This window comes from Nannospalax galili, unplaced genomic scaffold, assembly GCF_000622305.1.
Source record: "Nannospalax galili isolate Female #2095 unplaced genomic scaffold, S.galili_v1.0 scaffold407, whole genome shotgun sequence".
Lineage (NCBI taxonomy): Eukaryota > Metazoa > Chordata > Mammalia > Rodentia > Spalacidae > Nannospalax > Nannospalax galili.
Window position 1 is genome coordinate 273,455 of NW_008355644.1, and position 19,306 is coordinate 292,760.

Here is a 19,306-nt window from a genome sequence, read left to right on the forward strand (position 1 = left end):
TTTCTCTTTTTATTTTGAATTCTCTGTCTCTAGAGAATGATTTAAAAAATGCCAAGCTAGGGAGATGGCTCAGTCAGTGAAGTATTTGCTTACAAGCATGAGGACCTGATTTCAGATCCCCAGCATCCCCTGTGGTGCATATTTCTAACTTCAGTGCCAGAAGAAGAGTGGGCAAGATGGATCCCTGGAGCTTACTGCCAAGCCTGTCTAGCTAAATCAGTGAGTTCCAGGTTCAGTTAGAGACCTTGTCTCAAAAAACAAAGTGGTGAGTAATTGAGGAAGACACCAGAGATTGACCTCTGGCCTGAACACACATATAGATCTGCATCCCCATATAAACATGCACATACATGAATGTACACACACGGTTACATTTCTGCATATCAAGAGAAAATTAACTAAAATCATAACCAGGCTTTATTGTGTTATGGAGCCCAGGACTACTGAGAAAAGACCACCAGACTCAATTCAGATCAGGATAAAAGATTTTATTCAAGCTAGCTTGGACTGCAGTCTCCGTATTGGGTTATAGTGCTGCAGTGGGGAGGGAGAGGGAAAGGGGACTTTTTAAAGCTAAAAACCTTGAAAGGAATGTTGACAAGGTGGTCCCTGAATAACAGGGGTCATGGTCTACATGTCAGGGTGCCCTAAAAAAGCAAAACAGGCAAGTTACAGAAGCCAAAATCAGCAGTTAGTCATATCATAACAATTTGGTCTCCTACATGTCTAGAAAGCAAGTGGCCGTGGCAGCATTCTCCTGGGAGGTAAGGGAGAAAGGGGTTAGGCTTTCTTAAAAACAATCCTTGAGCTAGAAATATACTATGGCTAAGCTTCTAAGATGGCTACTTTATTCAAAATGGAGTCAGTTTGGTCAGTACATTCCCCACTGGCTCTGGGTCATACAGATCAAATCATTGATCTTCATTTGTTATAGGTTAGTATTGAGCCTTGAGCCTATAATGCTAATATTTTGACAGAGCTGATTCTCTTCTTAATATATCCCATTAACCAATTTAAAATGTAAGGGGCCACAGCAACACCTAAAAGTAATAAGAATAGGGGACCCATAGTTGGTGTTAAGAGAGTAGTCAGCCATGGAGACCAGCAGGAGAGGAGGACTCATACCAGTTTGAGGCTCTTGCTCATTCCTTGGGTCTTTTATCTAGGTTTTGTTTTATTAGAGCTAGAGTTTCCCTAATCACTCCTGAATTATTTGCATAAAAACAGCACTTTTCATCTAAAGCTACACCAAGTCCTCCTTCTTTTAAGAACAACAGGTCTAGCCCCCTCCGGTTCTGCGAAACCATTTCTGCTGGGGAGTCTTCTTGTTTTTCTAATTGTCCTATAGAACTTCTAAGATAGTCTGTGTCCTGGTCTACTCTGGTGTTTAGAATCTTAAAATTTTGATCTTCTAGAGCCAAAGCCTAAAGCGGCGGATCCTGCAATACAGTTCCCACTAAAAGGGGTAGAAGAATAGCTGGGGCTGCTCTCTTTATTTGAGTTGGTGCATGGTTATTTAAATATTGACCTCTTAATTGAGACCCATTTTAAATATATACTTGAGGAAGAACACATACCAGTACACATAGGCTTCCCTTTTTAGATTCTAATTCCAGATGTTCTGCTGTAGAGCAAGACCAAAAGTACATGCCCACCAGGTCCCTGTTGGGGCTTGGAAATGTACTCTATCAGAAATTGACTTAACACTACAAATTAGGGAACTACAAGACTGACTATAAGGGGAGTTAGTGATGACTTAAGTTGAGGAAGCCAAACATGTTCCCTTTTTCTGCAGGTTCCCTAGGGTTATTCTAGCTTCTTGTGATCTACAATCTGTGCCTTTCTGAGGGGTGTTAGTAGGGGAAATTGAGATATTGGCCCCTATCACCACATAAAAGGGAGGTTTAGGATCTAGGTACAGCCAACAGTCTTGTCCCAAATCAGGAGTGGTATGATTTATCCAATTATGAATTAACCTTAAGGTCTTGATCTCAGATACTTCATCTGAGGCTAGGACTATTCCTTGCCATGGGGGTAAAGTTTGTAAGGGCAAAGAACTGGCCTCAGTAGTGCTGACAGGAGTTTGCCCTGTGGAGTGGATAAAGGAAGAAGAAGTGGGCTGCTGTGCTTTAGGGCCGGCTAACCAGCTCCTCTCTGACTCTATAATTTGAGCTCTGTAGGGTGGCACTTTCCTCCAAATAGTAAATTCCACACCAGAGTCATTTCCATATGTTTTAGATGTCAGCTTAAGACCCCAGGTAAGCCAATGTTGAGCACTTAACTCATTCCATGCCACAACTCTCAGAGTGAAAGGGTTGCGCTTCCCTGGAACGCATTGGGAGGGAGTTTCCCCGCTGTAAATGAATAAATCTTTATGTCCACCCCAGGTGGATTCATTTTCACAACGAGGAGATGAACAGTGGTAATCTCTTGTTCATTTATGACAACGTGAAGGCAAGCCTGAAATTGAAATGACCACAATCCCCATTCTCGAATCTCAGTACCACAACCTGGGTGTGTTCTGTGATACCTGTACCATTCAGCCATAACCTCATTGTTATAGAAGAGGCCACATAAATCTAATTTAAATACAGGCTGGGAAGTGGCATTTCGGAAAATAACTACCACTTTCCAGCCGAAGTCTGGGTTAGCTCCCAATCCCAGGTCTCGACATTTCTAGCTGGCCATATGTGACACATTCCAACTAGGTTTCCCAGTATTAGTACTAGTCTGAGTCTAAGGCTTGAATGAATCACATCTTTAGAGGATGCTGCGGGTCTGTTGATATGTTGCATTTTTCTCCCTTCTCTTGATTGGTCGTGTTCACTTTCAGGTGGGAATGGTGAATCCAGGCCTGCAATCCCTGCCTCTTTAATAGCCGTAGATGTGGCCAGGATCATAGGATACGGTCCTTCCTTCCTTTCCAGGAGGGCTCTAAGATCCAGCTGGGCAGGCAGTAGACCCATACTAGGTCTCCCAGTTGAAACCTGTGAGCAGGTTCAGTCATAACTGGCAGGGGTGGTGGAGGCGTGAGACAGGTCTGGTTGTCTCTGGAGACTCGTTGAAGAGCCTGTAGGGACTTGAGGAAGGAATAGACATTTCAATAGCTTGTGGTTTTCCTTTTGCAGGAATTAACCAAGGTGGGTGGCCAAACATTTCAAATGGGGTTAGCTTGTCCCAGTAGGGGGAACACCGTAGCCTGAAAAGAACAATAGGGAGCAACACAGTCCACCCCTCGCCAGTTTCTGCTCGGAATTTAATCAGGGTTTCTTTAATAGTCCTGTTAACTCTTTCTACCTGTCCTGAACTTTGAGGCCGATAGGCACAATGTACTTTCCAATGTATTCCCAGAATTTTGGCCACTTGTCATGACATTGTGGCCGTAAAGGCTGGTTCATTGTTGGACTCCAGAGAAGAGGGGAGGCCAAATTGAGGAATAATTTCCATTAATAACTTTTTAGCAACCACCCTAGCTGTTTCTGACCTAGTAGGAAAAGCCTCTACCCATCCTGAAAAAGTATCTATAAAAACCAACAGGTATCAATATCCAAACCTTGCTGGAATGACTTCAGTAAAGTCCAACTCCTGGATTGTTCACCTGGATTAAGTCCTCTTACTCGGACATCCATTGGTGTTGATTTTCCTCCTCTGTGATTTACCTGTGCGCAGGCAGCACAGCAGCGTGTGATTTGTTCCACCTGCTCATCCAGGTGAGGTAGGAAATACCTGTCTCTGATCAATTCCTTCAACTTAGTTGATCCCAGATGTGTACTTTGGTGAATTTGAAAGAGAAGAGATGGCCCCAGAGCTTTGGGCAAAACAAGACGAACATCCAGAAGGATTCACCAGTCCTCGACCTTTGTGGCCCCTTGCTGCCGGACCTATTTTCCTCTTCGATGGTGTATTCAGGTTTCTCCAATAAGTCCAGTTCAGGCAGGAGGGTGAGAATTGAAGGGGGGCCTAATATTTGTAGTAGCCCCATTGGCTCTTGGGCAACTCCCCTTGCTGTGGTGTCAGCAGATCTTTTGCCCTGAGCCATGGCTGAGTCTCCTTTTTGGTGCCCAGGGCAATGGATAATAGCAAATCTTTCAGGTAATCAAACAGCTGACAGTAAGGCTATAATTTCTTCCATGTTCTTAATTTCTTTTCCCGCTGAAGTAAGCAGGCCTCATTCTTGGTATAGGGCACCATGGACATGTGCAGTGGCAAAGCCATATCGACTATCAGTATAGACATTGATAGCCCATCCATTTTCCTATATCAGTGCTTGAGTTAGCACTATCAGTTCTGCCTTTTGGGCTGAAGCCCCCTGGGGCAAAGTCTGGGCCCAAATTACCTCAGAAAGGGTTACCACAGCTGCTCCTGTGTACCTGACTCCATCCTCTATGTAACTGCTTCCATCAGTATACATGGTTGTGTCTGCTTTTCTCAGGGGCTGGTCTCAGAGGTCTGGTCATCTGTACTGGAGATGATCAATAACCTGGGCACAGTCATGGGTGGGCTGTTCTTCAGAGTCAGGCATGAGGGACGCTGGATTCAGCACTATAGATGGTGAGAACTTGATTCTGGGTGCATCTAGCAATAGAGCTTGATAGTGGATAATTTGGGCATTTGACATCCAACGCTCAGAAGCTCCCTTGAGGAGCATTTCAATAGCATGGGTAATAGTGATCACCAATTCCTGCCCCATAGTTAATCAATTTCTTTTAATAGCAATGCTGTAGCTGCAACAGCTCAGATACAAGCTGGCCATCCTGCAGCTACTGGGTCCAGTCTTTTGGACAAATAGGCCACGAGTTTTCTCCAGGGTCCCAAAGTTTGAGTTCATACATCCTTTGCCACCCCATTTCACTCGTCCACAAATAAATGGAAGGGTTTGGCAATATCAGGCAGTCCCAACGCTGGTGCTGACATTAAAACTGTCTTAAGCCTTTGAAAAGCTTCCTTTTCATTTTCTTTCTAAACCTAGAAGGTTCATTTCCTCCTAGGCTTTGTTATAGTGGCTTAGCTATCTCAGAAAAGTTAGGTATCCAGAGCCTGCAATATCCAACTGTCCCCAGGAATTCTCTCACTTGCCTTTTGTCTTTTGGCTCAGGAATGTTTAGGATGGCTTGAATTCTGCTCTGAGACAGGGTTCTGTTGCCATCTTCCAAGCAGTACCCCAAATAAGTTACCTTGTTGGAGCATGCACGGTACCCCAATCCCTGGAGGGTTTCAGGCAGTTCCTCAGTGGCTTGTTGGCATTCTTCCTGGGTATGGGTGGCAATAAGAAGGTCATCCGTGCACTGCAGGAGGGTGATACTCAGGTGTTCTTGGTGATACTCAAGCAAGTCTGCACTGAGAGCTTCATCAAATAGGGTGGGAGAATTTTTAAACCCTTGTGGCAATTGAGTCCAGGTCAGCTGACCACTGAATCCTGCTTTAGGATCTGTCCACTCAAAAGCAAATATGGGTTGGCTCACAGGGGCCAGAGGTAAGGAGAAAAACGCATCCTTCAAGTCTAAAACAGTATATATGGTCTTTTCTGGATTTAGTAGGCCAAGCAGAGTGTGGAGATTTGGCACAGTTGGGTGAATGGTTTCCACTCTTTTATTGACTTCCCTCAGGTCTTGAATAGGGCAATAATCTCTGGTGCTTTAGTCCCCCTGAGTTTTTATCCAATATTCTAAGTTCATCTAATAAGGAACAAGTTATCAAGGTAGTAGGTGGTGGACGTGTGAACTCCAGAGTGGCTTCATTCTCATTAAATGTGATAGTAGACCCTAGTTTCCTCAAGTCTCTGCTGATAAGGGGATAAGAACAATTTGGCATAACAAGAAAGGAATGAGTCACAGTACCTTGTCCGAGGTTCACTTCTTGCTTAATAGCCCAAGCGTAGGTCCTAGTCCCGGTGGCTTCCTGTATGGAGGTCTTTTCTTGGTGAGCGGGCCAAGAGGCTGAGTGAGCACTGAATGAGACACAAAGTCTGTATCTACTAGAAACTGAAGGGTTTTGCCTCCAATTTTTCCTGTCATCCTGGGCTCCTAGGGGCTCATCAGTATGAAGCCTGGGCCCCTTCATTCAGCATCAGTATTTTCCAGATTGAGGACCTGCTTTTCTTTTTCCACCTATGTTGTGGACACTCATTCTTCCAGTGCCCTTTCTCCTTACAGCATGCACACTGATCTTTCTATAGCTTGATTCTGGACTGATTCTGTCATCTACGGTATTTTTGTTTCCTGTCTTCTCTTTCTTTGAAAGCAGCCACCATTATCCTGGCCAGCTTTTTGTCTCTTTTTTCATCTGAATCTCTATTATTGTAGGTTTTCTGGGCTATCTCTTAAGAGCTGAGACCTGTTCATTCCCTCAAATCCTTCCAGCTTCTCTAGCTTCCTACAAATGTCTGGGGCCTCCTGAGGGCTCATCAAGGCGATGTTAATAGCCCTCTGGTTTTCTGGAGCATCAGGGTGTATGGGGGTAAATTCCCGATAGGCCTCCCTGAGGCGCTCCAGAAAACCAGCAGGGGACTCCTGACTCCCCTGAATAACGAAAAGATTGGTTGGCTTCCTGACTGCTGCTCTCATTCCGGTCAGTAGAACCTGGCGATAAGTGTCTAGGGCTCCCTTACTTCAGTCAGTGTTGGGGTCCCAGTCTGGTTAGATTCATTCGACTCTAGCGTGGTTATCCCCACCGGTCCTGTAAGACCTACTCTGGCCTTGCGAGCCTTAGCCAGAATTCGGTTTCTTTCTTCAGCTGTGAAGTGTACCTAAAAGTTGTTTACAGTCTGCCTAAGTTGGCTGGTGGGTGAAGAAAAGTCTCCAGAAAGCTAATAAGGGCTTGCGGTTTCTCTCAGAAAATGGAGGGTTTGAGTATTCCAATTGTATAAATCACTGGTGGAAAAAGGAACATAGACCATAAAAGGGACTCTGCATCTGTCAGCCTTCCCATCCCTGGTATCAATCATGAATCTGCATAGGGGTGCTTCCCTGAGAGAGGTAACACTGCCAGGGGAGAAATCTGACTTGGCTGGGGCAGGGCATAGTCCAAGCCCCTCTTGAGTGTGTGGAGGTAAGGGCAGATCAGGATAGATTCTCAATGCTGGAGCATCAGAAGCAGGATCTCCCTCAGACACAGTTGGATCCTGGACTGCCTGAGAGTGAATTGTAAGGTGGAGGTATGTCGTCCTCCTCCTCCCCAGGGACCAAAACTGAAAGGCCAGCCATCTTGCTCAGGCTCTTACTCTCTGGCACAGTGATCTAGTGACTAAAATAGAGGACCCCTGTTTAAGGGCATAGCACTTAAACAAAGGAGGGGGTTGGAGGAGGAGGGAGAGCCAGTGGTTGGTTGATGTAAGGGAACTGGTTGGGGTGACCAGGGTCTCCAGTAACTATTCACCAGACTCTGGGCATCCTTGGGGTCAGAGGATCCTGGATCCGGCCATTCCACATTAAAGGAGGGCCATTCCAGTTCACATAAGGTGCAGAGCTTTCCAGGTGACATCTTAACTCCGTAATCCGTCTGCTTCGTGGAACTCCTGGAAGTGACACAGTGTGCAGTTCACAGGAGTCTTGGCTGTGCTCGCTCTGCCTCCCATGTCTGCAGCAAAACTCACAAGCACACCAGAAAACAGAAATGCACCAGAGAAAGACAAAAAGCACAAAGAGGCAAAACACTCAAACAGACAGAGAAGACCAGACAATTACAGACATGTGGTGGCTATCTTCACTCATATATCCATATCCTAACCAGAAGGGACAGGAGGACATCTGCTGTCCCTGGAGACTGAGTTACAATTGTGTCCAATCTACCCTAAGTCTCCCCAGATGTCCAGACTCCAAAACACTCACAAAATTTATCCTGTCCTTAGCACACATGCAATAGCCGGCAGCTTTTCTTTCAGTTTAATGAAATTTTAGTGGTCACAACCATGGGCTTGCACAGGTTCCGAAATTAGGCTTGTTCCTGGTTAGTGACTCTTTAATTTGTGGCAGCTGTGGTTTGTGCTCCCACAGATCCCCAGATTCACTAGCAAGTTGTACCCTTGTCGAGCCTGTCTCAGACCAACAGCCCTGAGTCTGGGATCCCTCAGAATTCTGGATGAGCCCCCAAATGTTATGGAATCCGGGACTACTGAGAAAAGACCACCAGACTCAACTCAGATCAGGATAAAAAATTTTATTCAAGCTAGTTTGGACTGTAATCTTCATATGGTGTTGGAGTGCTCCAGAGGGAGAGGGAAAGGGGACCTTTTAAAGCTAAAAACCTCAAAAGGAATGTTGACAAAGTGGTCCCCAAATTACAAGGGGGTCACGGTCTACATGTCAAGGTACCCTAAAATAGCAAAACAGGCAAGTTACAGAAGCCAAAATCAGCAGTTAGTCATATCATAACAATTTGGTTTCCTATATTAGAAAGCAAGTAGCTGTGGCAGCATTCTCCTGGGAGGTAAGGGGGAAAGGGGTCAGGCTTTCTTAAAAACAATCCTTGAGCTAAAAATATATTATGGCTAAGCTTCTAAGATGACCACTTTATTCAAAATGGAGTCAGTTTGGTCAATACAGTTGTTTTAAAACATTTGTTTAACTTCAGTGCCATTTATCCAGTTGGTTTTCTTTGTAAAACCAAACCCTATAGGCAAGTTTTAAAAATCAAGGAAGCTTTTCTTTTGTAGAAATATAGCTTCTTCCTAAAGTGATTACCATATGTTTAAAATTAAGTATGGGGCTGGAGAGATGGCTCAGTGGTTAAGAGCACTGGCTGCTCTTGCAGAGGACCTGGGTTTGATTCCCAGCACCCACATGGTGGCTATGAACTGTCCTTAACTCCAGTTCCAGGGGAATCTGAAGCCCTCTTCTGACATCTGTGGCATTGTGCAACACGGGTGCACTCACAAACATGCAGGCAGTACACTCATACACATAAAAATAATAAATTAAAAAAAATAAAATTAAGTAGATGTTCTTGGTAGTCAGCGGTAGAGATCGAATTTTAAGGAATGTTTGGGATTTTTTTTCCCCCAGGTATTTACAAATGATGTGGACTGATTTACAGCTTAGAATGTATTATATTTTCATTTTATACTTTGATTCAGAGGGATTTTATTATGATATGCCAACCAAGTAAAAATGCAGATAATTATGCTCCCCAAACAAAGCTCAAAAACAAGTTGAATATTATTTGCTATTAGTTCTGAATCTGCAACTTCCTGCTTATTTTCTTAACTTAACAAAATAGATATTTTGTACACTCTTAGAAGCAGTTTAGTAAATCATGTAATTCAGTTCTGCTTTCAAGGAAGCAAATGTCCAAACTGACCAGCATAGGTGGTAGTTAACATTTTCTTCTAAAAGTGGCCAAATTCTTGGTTTTCATCAGTTACTAAAATGAAAGCTTTTGTCACCTTCACATCAGGAAGTTTTCTGTGTGTTTTGTTGAAATCATTATACTTAAAAAAAAAATTTATTATTTTTATTTTACGTGTGTGAGTGTTTTGCCTGCATGTAAGTGGGCCATCTGTGTGCAATGCCTACAGAGGCCAGAAGAGGGTCAGATTCTCTGGACAGTTGTTAGCTGCCATGTGGGTGCTGGGAATCAAACATGAGTGCTCTGGAAGAATTGCAAGTGTTGTTAACCACTGAGCCATCTCTCCAGCCCCCTTAACTATATATATATATATTTTGGGGGGGGGCGGTAGTTTTGAGACAGGGTCTCCCTGTAGCCCCAGCTGTCCTGGAATTCAGTATGTAGACCAGGCTGGCCTTGACTATAATTTTTTATTTTATTTTAAAATTTTTTATATTTTGGGGCTGGAGAGATGGCTCAGCAGTTAAGAACACTGACTGTTCTTGCAGAAGACCCAGGTTCGAATTCCAGCACCCTCATGGCAGCTAACAACTGTCACTAACTCCAGTTCTAGGGGCTTGGACAGCCTCTTCTGTCCTCCGCAGACATTGCACGACACAGGTGCACTTACCTACATGCAGGCAGTACACGCTTACACATAAAATAATAATAATTTTTTTTTATTTTTAGTGCGTGCATGCATGTGCGTGTGTCTATTTGTCTCATCAGGCTTAGTGGCATGCAAGTGCCTTTACCCACTGTTAACATCTCACTGGCTCTTTTTGTTTTTGGTCATGTGTAGAAGTTTCATTGTAAGGTTGTTTAGAGGTTTTCTTATGCTTCCCTCTAGACAAGTTGTTGCATGGCATCGGCCTTATTGTGTAGATCTTGAAGAGAGTACTTTCTCACATCTGCGTTCTTTTCTTGAGAGATACTGTGATAAAATAAACAGTGAGATTCCCCCACTCCCTTTCCCTTCATCAAGGTATGTTACATATATGAATGTGTGCATGTATATTATTCTTTTATACTGTTCTCTCTTGTTTTGCTTTAAATTATGTGAAACTTCTTTATAACCTTGAAAATAACTAAGCTTCCATTAATAACTTCTTAGTTTTAAAAAGTTATCCATAATTTCATAAATGATGTTTTAAAATTTGCTTTTAGCCATGACTTGACCAAAGGTTTAAAGAGAAAAAAAATGTTATCAAACAGTATTATATTTACTTTTATGTTCTAGAACTTCACAGTAGTTTATTTGGTTTCAGAGAACACCACAATTTCCTTAAGCTCTGCCTGAAGCTGCTTTCAAATCACCTTGCTCTTGCCCTCGCAGGAGGGGTAGCTACCAGTATTCTTGGGAGACAGGCAGGTCCCCTTCGAAATTTACTCTTCAGGCTGATGGATGCTACTGTCCCAGATGAAATCCAAGAGGTAAGAGAAGAGAGGACTTAAGAATCTCTAGCTCATACCACATGTTTCCTGGAGGCCTTAGCTATAAGATTTATTCAACTGCACATTGCATCTTCAATTGCATGTTCTTTTTCTTAGACCTATTTGGTTGTTGGTTGCAGAAAGTTTTGATTAACCCATCTTTAAGACAAAGGTTAGATGTCATCTCTGAGAAATCTTTCCTTCAGTACCCTCTTATGCTGTGTTGGATATTTTTCCATATGTGTTCTCATTGTTAATTGTATTTGCAAACATGTTTATCCTTTCATCACAAGATAGGCTTTGAAGATAAGAATTCGGTTTTAGATTTCTAATATCCTTAGCACCTAGTGCTTGACTTGCTCAATCATAGTAACTGAATATGTGGATTGAGTCATCTACTAGAACCCAGTCAGAACTAAAAGATAAAGATTGGCTTAAGTGGAGTAAGTGGCTAGACCAAAATGGTTTGTTAGTGGGGCTGGAGACATGGCTCAGTGGTTAAGAGCACTGACTGTTCTTGGAGAAGATCTGGGTTCAGTTCCCAGCACCCACATGGTGGCTAACAACCACCCAAAACTCCAGTTCCAGAGGATCTCATGCCTTCTTCTGGCCTCCTCAGACACTGTACAATGTGGTTGCGCTTAAATATGTGCAGGCAAAATACTCATACACATAAAATAAAAATAAATTTAAAAAACTTTAAAAATAGTGTATTAGTTACTTTTTTCATTGCTGTGGCAAAATACCTGACAAAAGCACCTTAAGGAAGGAAGGATTTATTTTGGCTTGCACTTTGGCAGGGAAGGCTTGAGGGCCAGAACAGCTCTAACTATGGCAGCTGGTAACATTGCTTCTGTAATCAGAAAACAGAGAGAGAAAGATGAATATGGATACTTTCTCCTTTTTGCTTTAGTCTTGGTCTTCGGCCCATAGGAATGATCCCCTTCACATTCAGGGTGAGTCTTCCCCTCCTTGGTTAAACTTCTCTTGAAACACCCTCACAGATACATCCGGAGGTTGGTTTCCTAGGTGATTTTAACTCATGAAGATGAACCGTTACATTCAGATGATCTACATTACAGTGATTATAAATAAGAGAGCTTAAAACAGCTTATGTGGTATTATGATAAACTATTAATCTGGAGAACTTATAAAGCCATTTTTCTATTAAACACATAAAATGACAGGTAAGGATAGAAAGTACAATAATTATTAAACAATACATTCCTAAGTACTAGTGGATCAAAGAAAAGATCACAAGGAAATTTTTGTATTAAATGAAAACAAATACTACATGGCTGGACATGATGGCACATGCTTGTAATCCTAGTACTTGGGAGGCTAAGGCAGGATAAACATGAGTTTGATGATAGCCCAGGCTACATAACGAGACCTTGTCTCAAAAAACAAAAAGCAAAACCAAAAGAAGACAAAAAGAATTCTCTTTCTCTCTCTCTACCAGAACTCACAGACTAATTCTAAAGTTGCTATTTACAGGAAAATTTGCAATGTTTATGTTTAATATAGATCTCAATTTAATTTACTTTAAGAAATTAGAAAAAAAATCAGGCCAAATAAACCAAAGAAAGTAGAATAAAAGGAAATAATATAAATTAAATTGAAACAAAGAAAAAAATGGCTACCACCTGTCTCCCCCACACCAGTGCTAGAATTCTAGATACCACCACACTCATGGCTTTTACCTTGTTGTCGGGTCTATAAACTCTGGTCCTTGCACTTGTGTTTCAAGCACCTTACCTATTGAGCCATCTCCCCAGCCCAGGAGAACTTTCTTAATATGATAATGAGAGTTTATGGAGAAATTCAGAGCTAATATCATATTCAGTAGAGAAAGACTGAAAAATTTCCTACTAAGGTCAAGATCATTCACAATCCGAAATGAAATTAAGAAAGCAGACTAATGTTTAGAAGCAGCAAAAAGAATAGAATAAGCTGGATGGGGCGGCTCATATCTTTAATCCCAGCACCCAGGAGGCAGGCAGATTTTTGTGAGTTCAAGGCTAGTCTGATCTACATAGTGAGTTCCAGGCCAGCCAGGGCTGCATAGTGAGACCCTGTTTCAAACAAACAAAAGAATAGAATAATTAGAAATAAATTTTAACCAGACATACAGAATTTATATACCCCAAACTACAAAATATCATTGAAAGAAATTAAAGAATACCTAAATAAATGCAAAGATACCTCATGTTTATGTACTAAAAGATTGATTATTGTTAAGATGTCAGTACTTCCAAATTAGTTTAGATTAGTACAGTCACTGTTAGCTGCTTTTTTTTTTGACAGAAATTGACATGCCAGAGTGAAAGCTCATGTGGAAATTCATGAACCAAATAGACAAGGTAATCTTGAATAAAACTGAAAGATTTACACTTCCTAACTTAAAGACTTAGGTGCAAAATTCAAAAGAGTAGTACAGTCCAGAAAGGTTGACATACAGATCAAGGGAAAGGAATTGTGACTCTGTAAATACACCCATATCCTATGCTTGAGTAATGTTCTTTAAGAGTGCCAAGACAGTTCAACAAGAGAAAAATCTTTTTAATAAATGGTGTTTGGGCAACTGGAACGAAAATGTCCCCTAAAGGCTCTGGAGTGTTTGGACATTTTGTGCCTAGTTGGTGGTGATGTTTTAGGAGGTGTGGCCTTGCTGGAGGAGGCATGTCACTAGGGTTGGACTTCAAGAGTTCTTAAGCCTTGCCAGATTGCCAGTCACTCTGCTTTCTGTGCCTGCTTGAAGATGTGATTGCTAGGCTTTCTGCTCTTGCTACCTCTGCCACCATGCTTCCCATGCCATTATGGACTTTGATCCCTTTGAAATCATAAGCCAAATAAATTCTTTCTTCTATAAGTTGCCTTGGTCATGGTGTCTCATTGCAGCAGCAGAAAAGTAATTAATACAGGCTGTATCTCACATTATATATAAAACGTTAACTGATAACGACTCAAATATAAGACAAGTATGAAAATCATAGAAGAAAATGTATAAATTTTTATGACCTTGGATTAGGTAGTAGTTTCTTACTAGGTACCATAAGCATAAACAACTAAAGGAGAAAATAAATTAGACTTACTGAACATTGAAAACATTTGTGGTTCAAAGGATACAGTCAACAAAATGGAAAAGACAGCTCACAGACTTGGAGAAATACTTGCAGATCACATATCAGATAAAATTCTAGTTTTTAGAATATGTGGAAAATCCTTACAATTCAATAATAAAGATAAAAAACCTAATTTTGAAAAATGAACCTTAGACTCTTAGTAGACATGTTTTCAGAGACAGTAATACGAAGTCAATTAAGCATGTTGATAAGTATTTACTATCATTAGGATTAGTAAAATTCAAATAAAAATCTCAGTGCAAATCCTCTTCGTAGTCACTGAATAACTAGGATCAAAAAGATAAGTAGTAGCAAGTTAAGAAGAAAGGAGAGGTTAGACCTGACTGATGGGAATGTTGAATGCTACTTCTGCTCTAGAATGGTTAAGCAGTTCTTTAAAATTGTTATAGAGCTGTCATATGACCTGACAATTCCAATAAGTATATTTAAGAGAAGTGAAAGCACATGTCCTTACAAAACTTGTGTGCAAATGTTCATGATAGCCCATAAATGAGAACACAAATGTCAATCAACTAATGTAGGGTAAACAAAATGTGATGTATTTATGCAGCATAATACTATTCAGCTATAGAAGAGAACATAGTATTGATATATTCTACAACATGACTGAATTATGTAAAATTAAGTGGGGGAAAACAGACAAAAGGCCACATGCTATAAATACTACATTTTTCAGAATAAGCAAATTTATACAGATTAATAGTCATAGTGGTTTTAGAGAGAGGAGAATGGAGAATGATGGTTAATGAACACAAGTTTCTTTTTCTTTCTTTCTTTTTTTTTTTTGGTCTTTCTGAGACAGGGTCTCCCTGTAGCTCCAGTTGACCACTAGGCTGGCCTCGAACTCATGGAGAGATCCACTTGCCTCTGCCTCCCGAGTGCTGCACACCCAGCAAGTTTCTTTTGGAAATGATGAAAATGTTCTTGAATTAGATTATGATGGTTGCATAGTTCTGTGAATACAGTAAAAAACCACTGGGCTTTTACCTTCAAAAGGTGAATTTTATGTTATATAGATTATATGTCAACTTTTTTCAACAAAACAAAAATACAGTAGTCTTTTTTAAAAAAAAAAATTAGAAGAACATATTTTCTGGGATGAAGGTGGGAAGGAAGAACATTAACCTGTTGGCAAGTAGGAGCTGTGATAATGTAATATTTATTGTAATGGGATAATACAAGATTTTTTTTAATGTTAAACATACTGGATTTGAATAAAGAAAAATTCACTTTCAGGGGTAGAGAAATGGCTCAGTGATTAAGAACACTGGTAACTCTTGTAGAGGTTGTTATTGTGACTAACAACCATCTATAACTCCAGTTTCAGGGGACCTGATGCCCCCTTCTGGCCTCTGTAGTCATACATACAATGCAGGCAAAAAAACACTCATAAAAATTAAAAAAATAAAAAAAAATTAAGTTAAAAATTAGGACTGGAGCTGGGCGTGGTGGCTCATACCCCTAATTCCTAGCACTTGGGAGGCAGAGGCAGGTGGATCTTTGTGAGATGGAGACCAGCCTGGTCTACATAGTGAGTTCCAGGCCAGCAGGGGCTATAGGGAGACCCTGTCTCCCAAAGGGGTGGTGGGAGTGCACTAATGGGGCTGAAGAGATGGCTTAGTGGTTAAGAGCACTGGTTGCTCTTCCAGAGGACCCAGGTTCAGTTCCCAGCACTCACATAGTAGCTAACAACTGTCCATAACTCTAGGTCCAGGGATTCTGATGCCCTCTTCTGGCCTCTGTGGTGTACTTACATTCTGACAAACCACTCATTGTACATAAAACAAAAATAAATAAAGAGAGCTGGGTGGTGCAGCACACCTTTAATTCCAGCACTTGGGGGACGGGGGCTCAAAGGCAGGCGGATCTCTGTGAGATTGAGATCAGCTTGGTCTGAATAGTGAGTTCAAGCTCAACTAGGGCTACAGTGAGACCCTGTCTCTAAAAATCAAAATCAAAACCAAAACAAATTAGAACTGAGCCCAAAGACATAGATCTGTAATTCCTACTACTCAGGAAGCTGAGAAAGGAGGATCATATGTTGAAGTCCATCCTAGATAACTTAGATTCTCTCTGAAAATAGAGAATGCTCAGTGGTAGAATACTTACCTGCAGAATTCCCTAAATTCACTTAGTCCTCAGTAATACAAAAAAAAAGTTTAGAATTACCCATTTATTCTTGGATGTCCATAGTAACCACTCCATTTTAGGCAGTAGATTCTCCTAGAATATGTATAGAGCCTTTCTGTTTAATGAATAAGCCATCTCCCCAGCTCCTTTTTACTTATGTAACCCCTTTAACAGTTCATTTTTTTCAAGATCTTTGTTCCCCATTAGATCATATGCTTATGAAAATAGGACATTTTATCAATCATTTTTGTATGTATGTATGTATGTATGTATGTATACATATGCATATCACTTCAGCTGTCTCAACACAGTAAACTGAACTTTAAATATTTGTTGGATGTTAAGTAGTAAGGAATTTTAAAAATAGGGGCTGGAGAGAGAGCTCAGTGATAAAGAGTGCTTGCTGCTTCTGCAGAGGACTCAGGTTCAGTTCTAAGCACCCACAATGGTGCAGTTCACAATTGTCTGTAACTCCAGTTTAGGGATCCCAACACCCTCTTCTGGCCTTCAGAGGCACTGCATGCATGGGGTACACTAATATACATGCAGGCAAAAAAAAAATTATATATATAAGTAAATCTTTTAAAAAATAGAAATAAAATATTTGTATTCTGATGCTCTTAAAGACATTGAAAGGATGAACTTGCTTCCAGTTTTGACATGACCCTCTTTAGCCTTTCATTATCCTAATAGTGAATTCACGTTTCATGTGTTAAGTAAAACATAAGAACCAGGCTAATTGCTATTCATTCAATCTCTCCCTCCCTCCCTCCCTCCCTCTCTCCCTCTCTCCCTCTTTCCTTCCCCTTCCCTCCCTCCCTCCTTTCTTCCCTCTCTTCCTCCCTCCCTCCCTCCCTCCTTTTGATATTAGGTGGTAATTGAAACACTCTCAGTGGGAGCAACCATGCTATTACCTCCATTGCGAGAACGGATGGAATTACTGCATTCTCTTTTACCCCAAGGACCTGATAGGTGGGAAAGCTTATCCAAAGGACAGGTAAGCCATTGCACAGTATCTAGATAAACCAGTAGTATCACAAAAAATTTGGACTGAGAGGAAAATAAAGTAAATCAACTCCCATGTGTAAGAATTCTCAGATGTCTAATGACCTTGAGTTATTAATAATTTATTGAATTATTTGGGGCCACTTCTTAAAGTAATGACTAGTTTTTCTGGTATTGATTATGCTGTCAAAGTAGACACCCTTTGTTTTGTTATAATATGCTGAGGTGAAATCAATCTTGAGCTATTGGTTCTATGACCTGAGTTGTTTTCCTAAAAGGAGAAGATGATCATTAGCAAAAAGTATTTGAGATGTATGCTTATTTTTTATTTTTAACTATGTTAAAGATATTAATAAAAATAATAAAATCTTTTTAAAAGCGAGGCTGGAGAGATGGTTCAGTGGTTAAGAGCACTGGCTGCTCTTGCAGAGGGTGTGGGTTCGATTCCCAGCACCCACATGGTGGCTAGCAACCAACCATAACTCCAATTGCAGGGGATCTGACATCTGACACCTCTCTTCTGACCTCCACAGGCATTGTGTGACATGAATGTATGAGTATGCAGGCAGTACACTCATACACATAAAATGAAAATAGTAAATACATTTAAAAAAAAAAAGATATTTTGGGCTGGGTATGGTGCCATACACCTTTAATCCCAGCACTCAGGAGGCAGAGGCAAGCAGATCTCTGTGAGTTCAAGGCCAGCCTGGGCTAAAGTGAGTTCCAGGTCCACTGGGGCTACAGGGAGACCCTGTCTCCAAAGAAATAAAAAGACCAAAAAAAATTTTTGCCGTACCAGTTGAAGAGTCACTTGTAAAACTATAGGTTTGAGAGGGAAAGTGGTACTTAGGACATTATAATATACATAGGCGCTTTCTAGTGATTGTTTTGCATTAGTTTAGAGTTCAAGTGATTTCTTTCAAACATTAAAATAAGCAGTTGTCATCAGTAATTTTGTAGAATAACATATAGCATAATTGACCTGTTGGTATTTCCTACTCCTGTCTGCTTATAGTGCTTAAATTATTACAGTATGCAATTTTTTAAAAATACTTTATTATTTTTATTTTGTGTGTATGAGTCTAATACCTGCATGCAGGGAGGTGCACCTGTATTGTGCAGTGCCCGTGGAGGTCAAAAGAGGGCGCAGAATCCCCTGGAACGAGTTACAGATGCTTGTTAGCAACCATATAGATACTAAGAATCAAACTTGGGTCCTTTGCACAAACAGTCAGTGCTCTTAACTGTTGAACTATCTCTCTAGCCTACATTATGCCATTTTAGGTTAGAGTTGACTATTAATAGTAAAGGATGAGATAAAAGCCTGTGAGTTGCATTTTCCCAAATGGTACGAATTGGATGGTTTTTCTTAAAATTACCTACTTCTTAAAGATTATTGTTTATTGGTCTATTAAATGGATTAGTTAGGGCTGGAGAGATGGCTCAGTGGTTAAGAACACTGGTGGTTCTTGCAGAAGACCTGGGTTCGAATCCCAGCACCCACATGGCAACTAACAACTGTCCAACTGTCCGTAACTGCAGTTCTGACAGCCTCTTCTGTCCTCCGTGGGCATTGCACTGCACAGGTGCACTTAACTACATGCAGGCAGTACACGCATACACATAAAATAAAAATAATAAATAAAAATTTAAAAAATGGATTAGTTAGCATCATTACTATGTTTTTTTTCCCCTAAGAACCTTGTTTTTTTCTCTTCTAGTGCATTTTAAGCTAATTATATGTTCCTTTTCCATTGTTCTTTAGAGAATGCAACTGGATATCATTCTGACAAGTTTGCAAGATCATACCCATGTGGCCTCCCTTCTTGGTTATAGCTCTCCCTCTGATGCTGCTGACCTTGCAACTGTGTACACTAGCTATGGGAACCTGTCAGATCAGCCCTACAGCGTTCAGACCTGCCATCCAGACACTCACCTGGCCGAAATTTTAATGAAGACCCTCTTAAGAAATTTAGGATTTTATACGGTACCTTACTTTTTCATTATATTAAGACGAGAATAAAGGGGTAGGGATCTTTTTAGGTCAAGGTATTTTGACATTTAAACACTTATAAGTAAGATTTTATACTCCTCACATCAAGAGGGAAACATGTCAAGTCTTCTAAAATATTGTGATGGCCAAATAATTTGTAACTTAAAATTACAGAGTCTTATGTTAAATTTTGACTAAGTGCTTCTCATATTAATAAACCAGTAAAAATAGTTTTTCAGAAAATACTTCAGGGCTGGAGAGATGGCTCAGTGGC

The 19,306-nt window shown here is 40.8% G+C and overlaps 1 protein-coding gene across 10 annotated transcripts in view; it reads left to right on the plus strand.

Moving 5' to 3' along the window:
• Herc1 (HECT and RLD domain containing E3 ubiquitin protein ligase family member 1) overlaps positions 1–19,306 on the plus strand; it is a 199,422-nt gene that overhangs the window by 53,421 nt on the left and 126,695 nt on the right. For 9 of the 10 annotated variants that reach the window (XM_029556090.1, XM_029556083.1, XM_029556082.1 and 6 more), the window contains exons 11-14: positions 10,172–10,306; positions 10,590–10,755; positions 16,903–17,028; positions 18,805–19,026. In XM_029556090.1, the coding sequence (XP_029411950.1) occupies positions 10,172–10,306; positions 10,590–10,755; positions 16,903–17,028; positions 18,805–19,026 (649 nt within the window). The remainder of the gene's footprint in view (positions 1–10,171; positions 10,307–10,589; positions 10,756–16,902; positions 17,029–18,804; positions 19,027–19,306) is intronic. The other variant, XM_029556091.1, reaches the window with a different exon arrangement.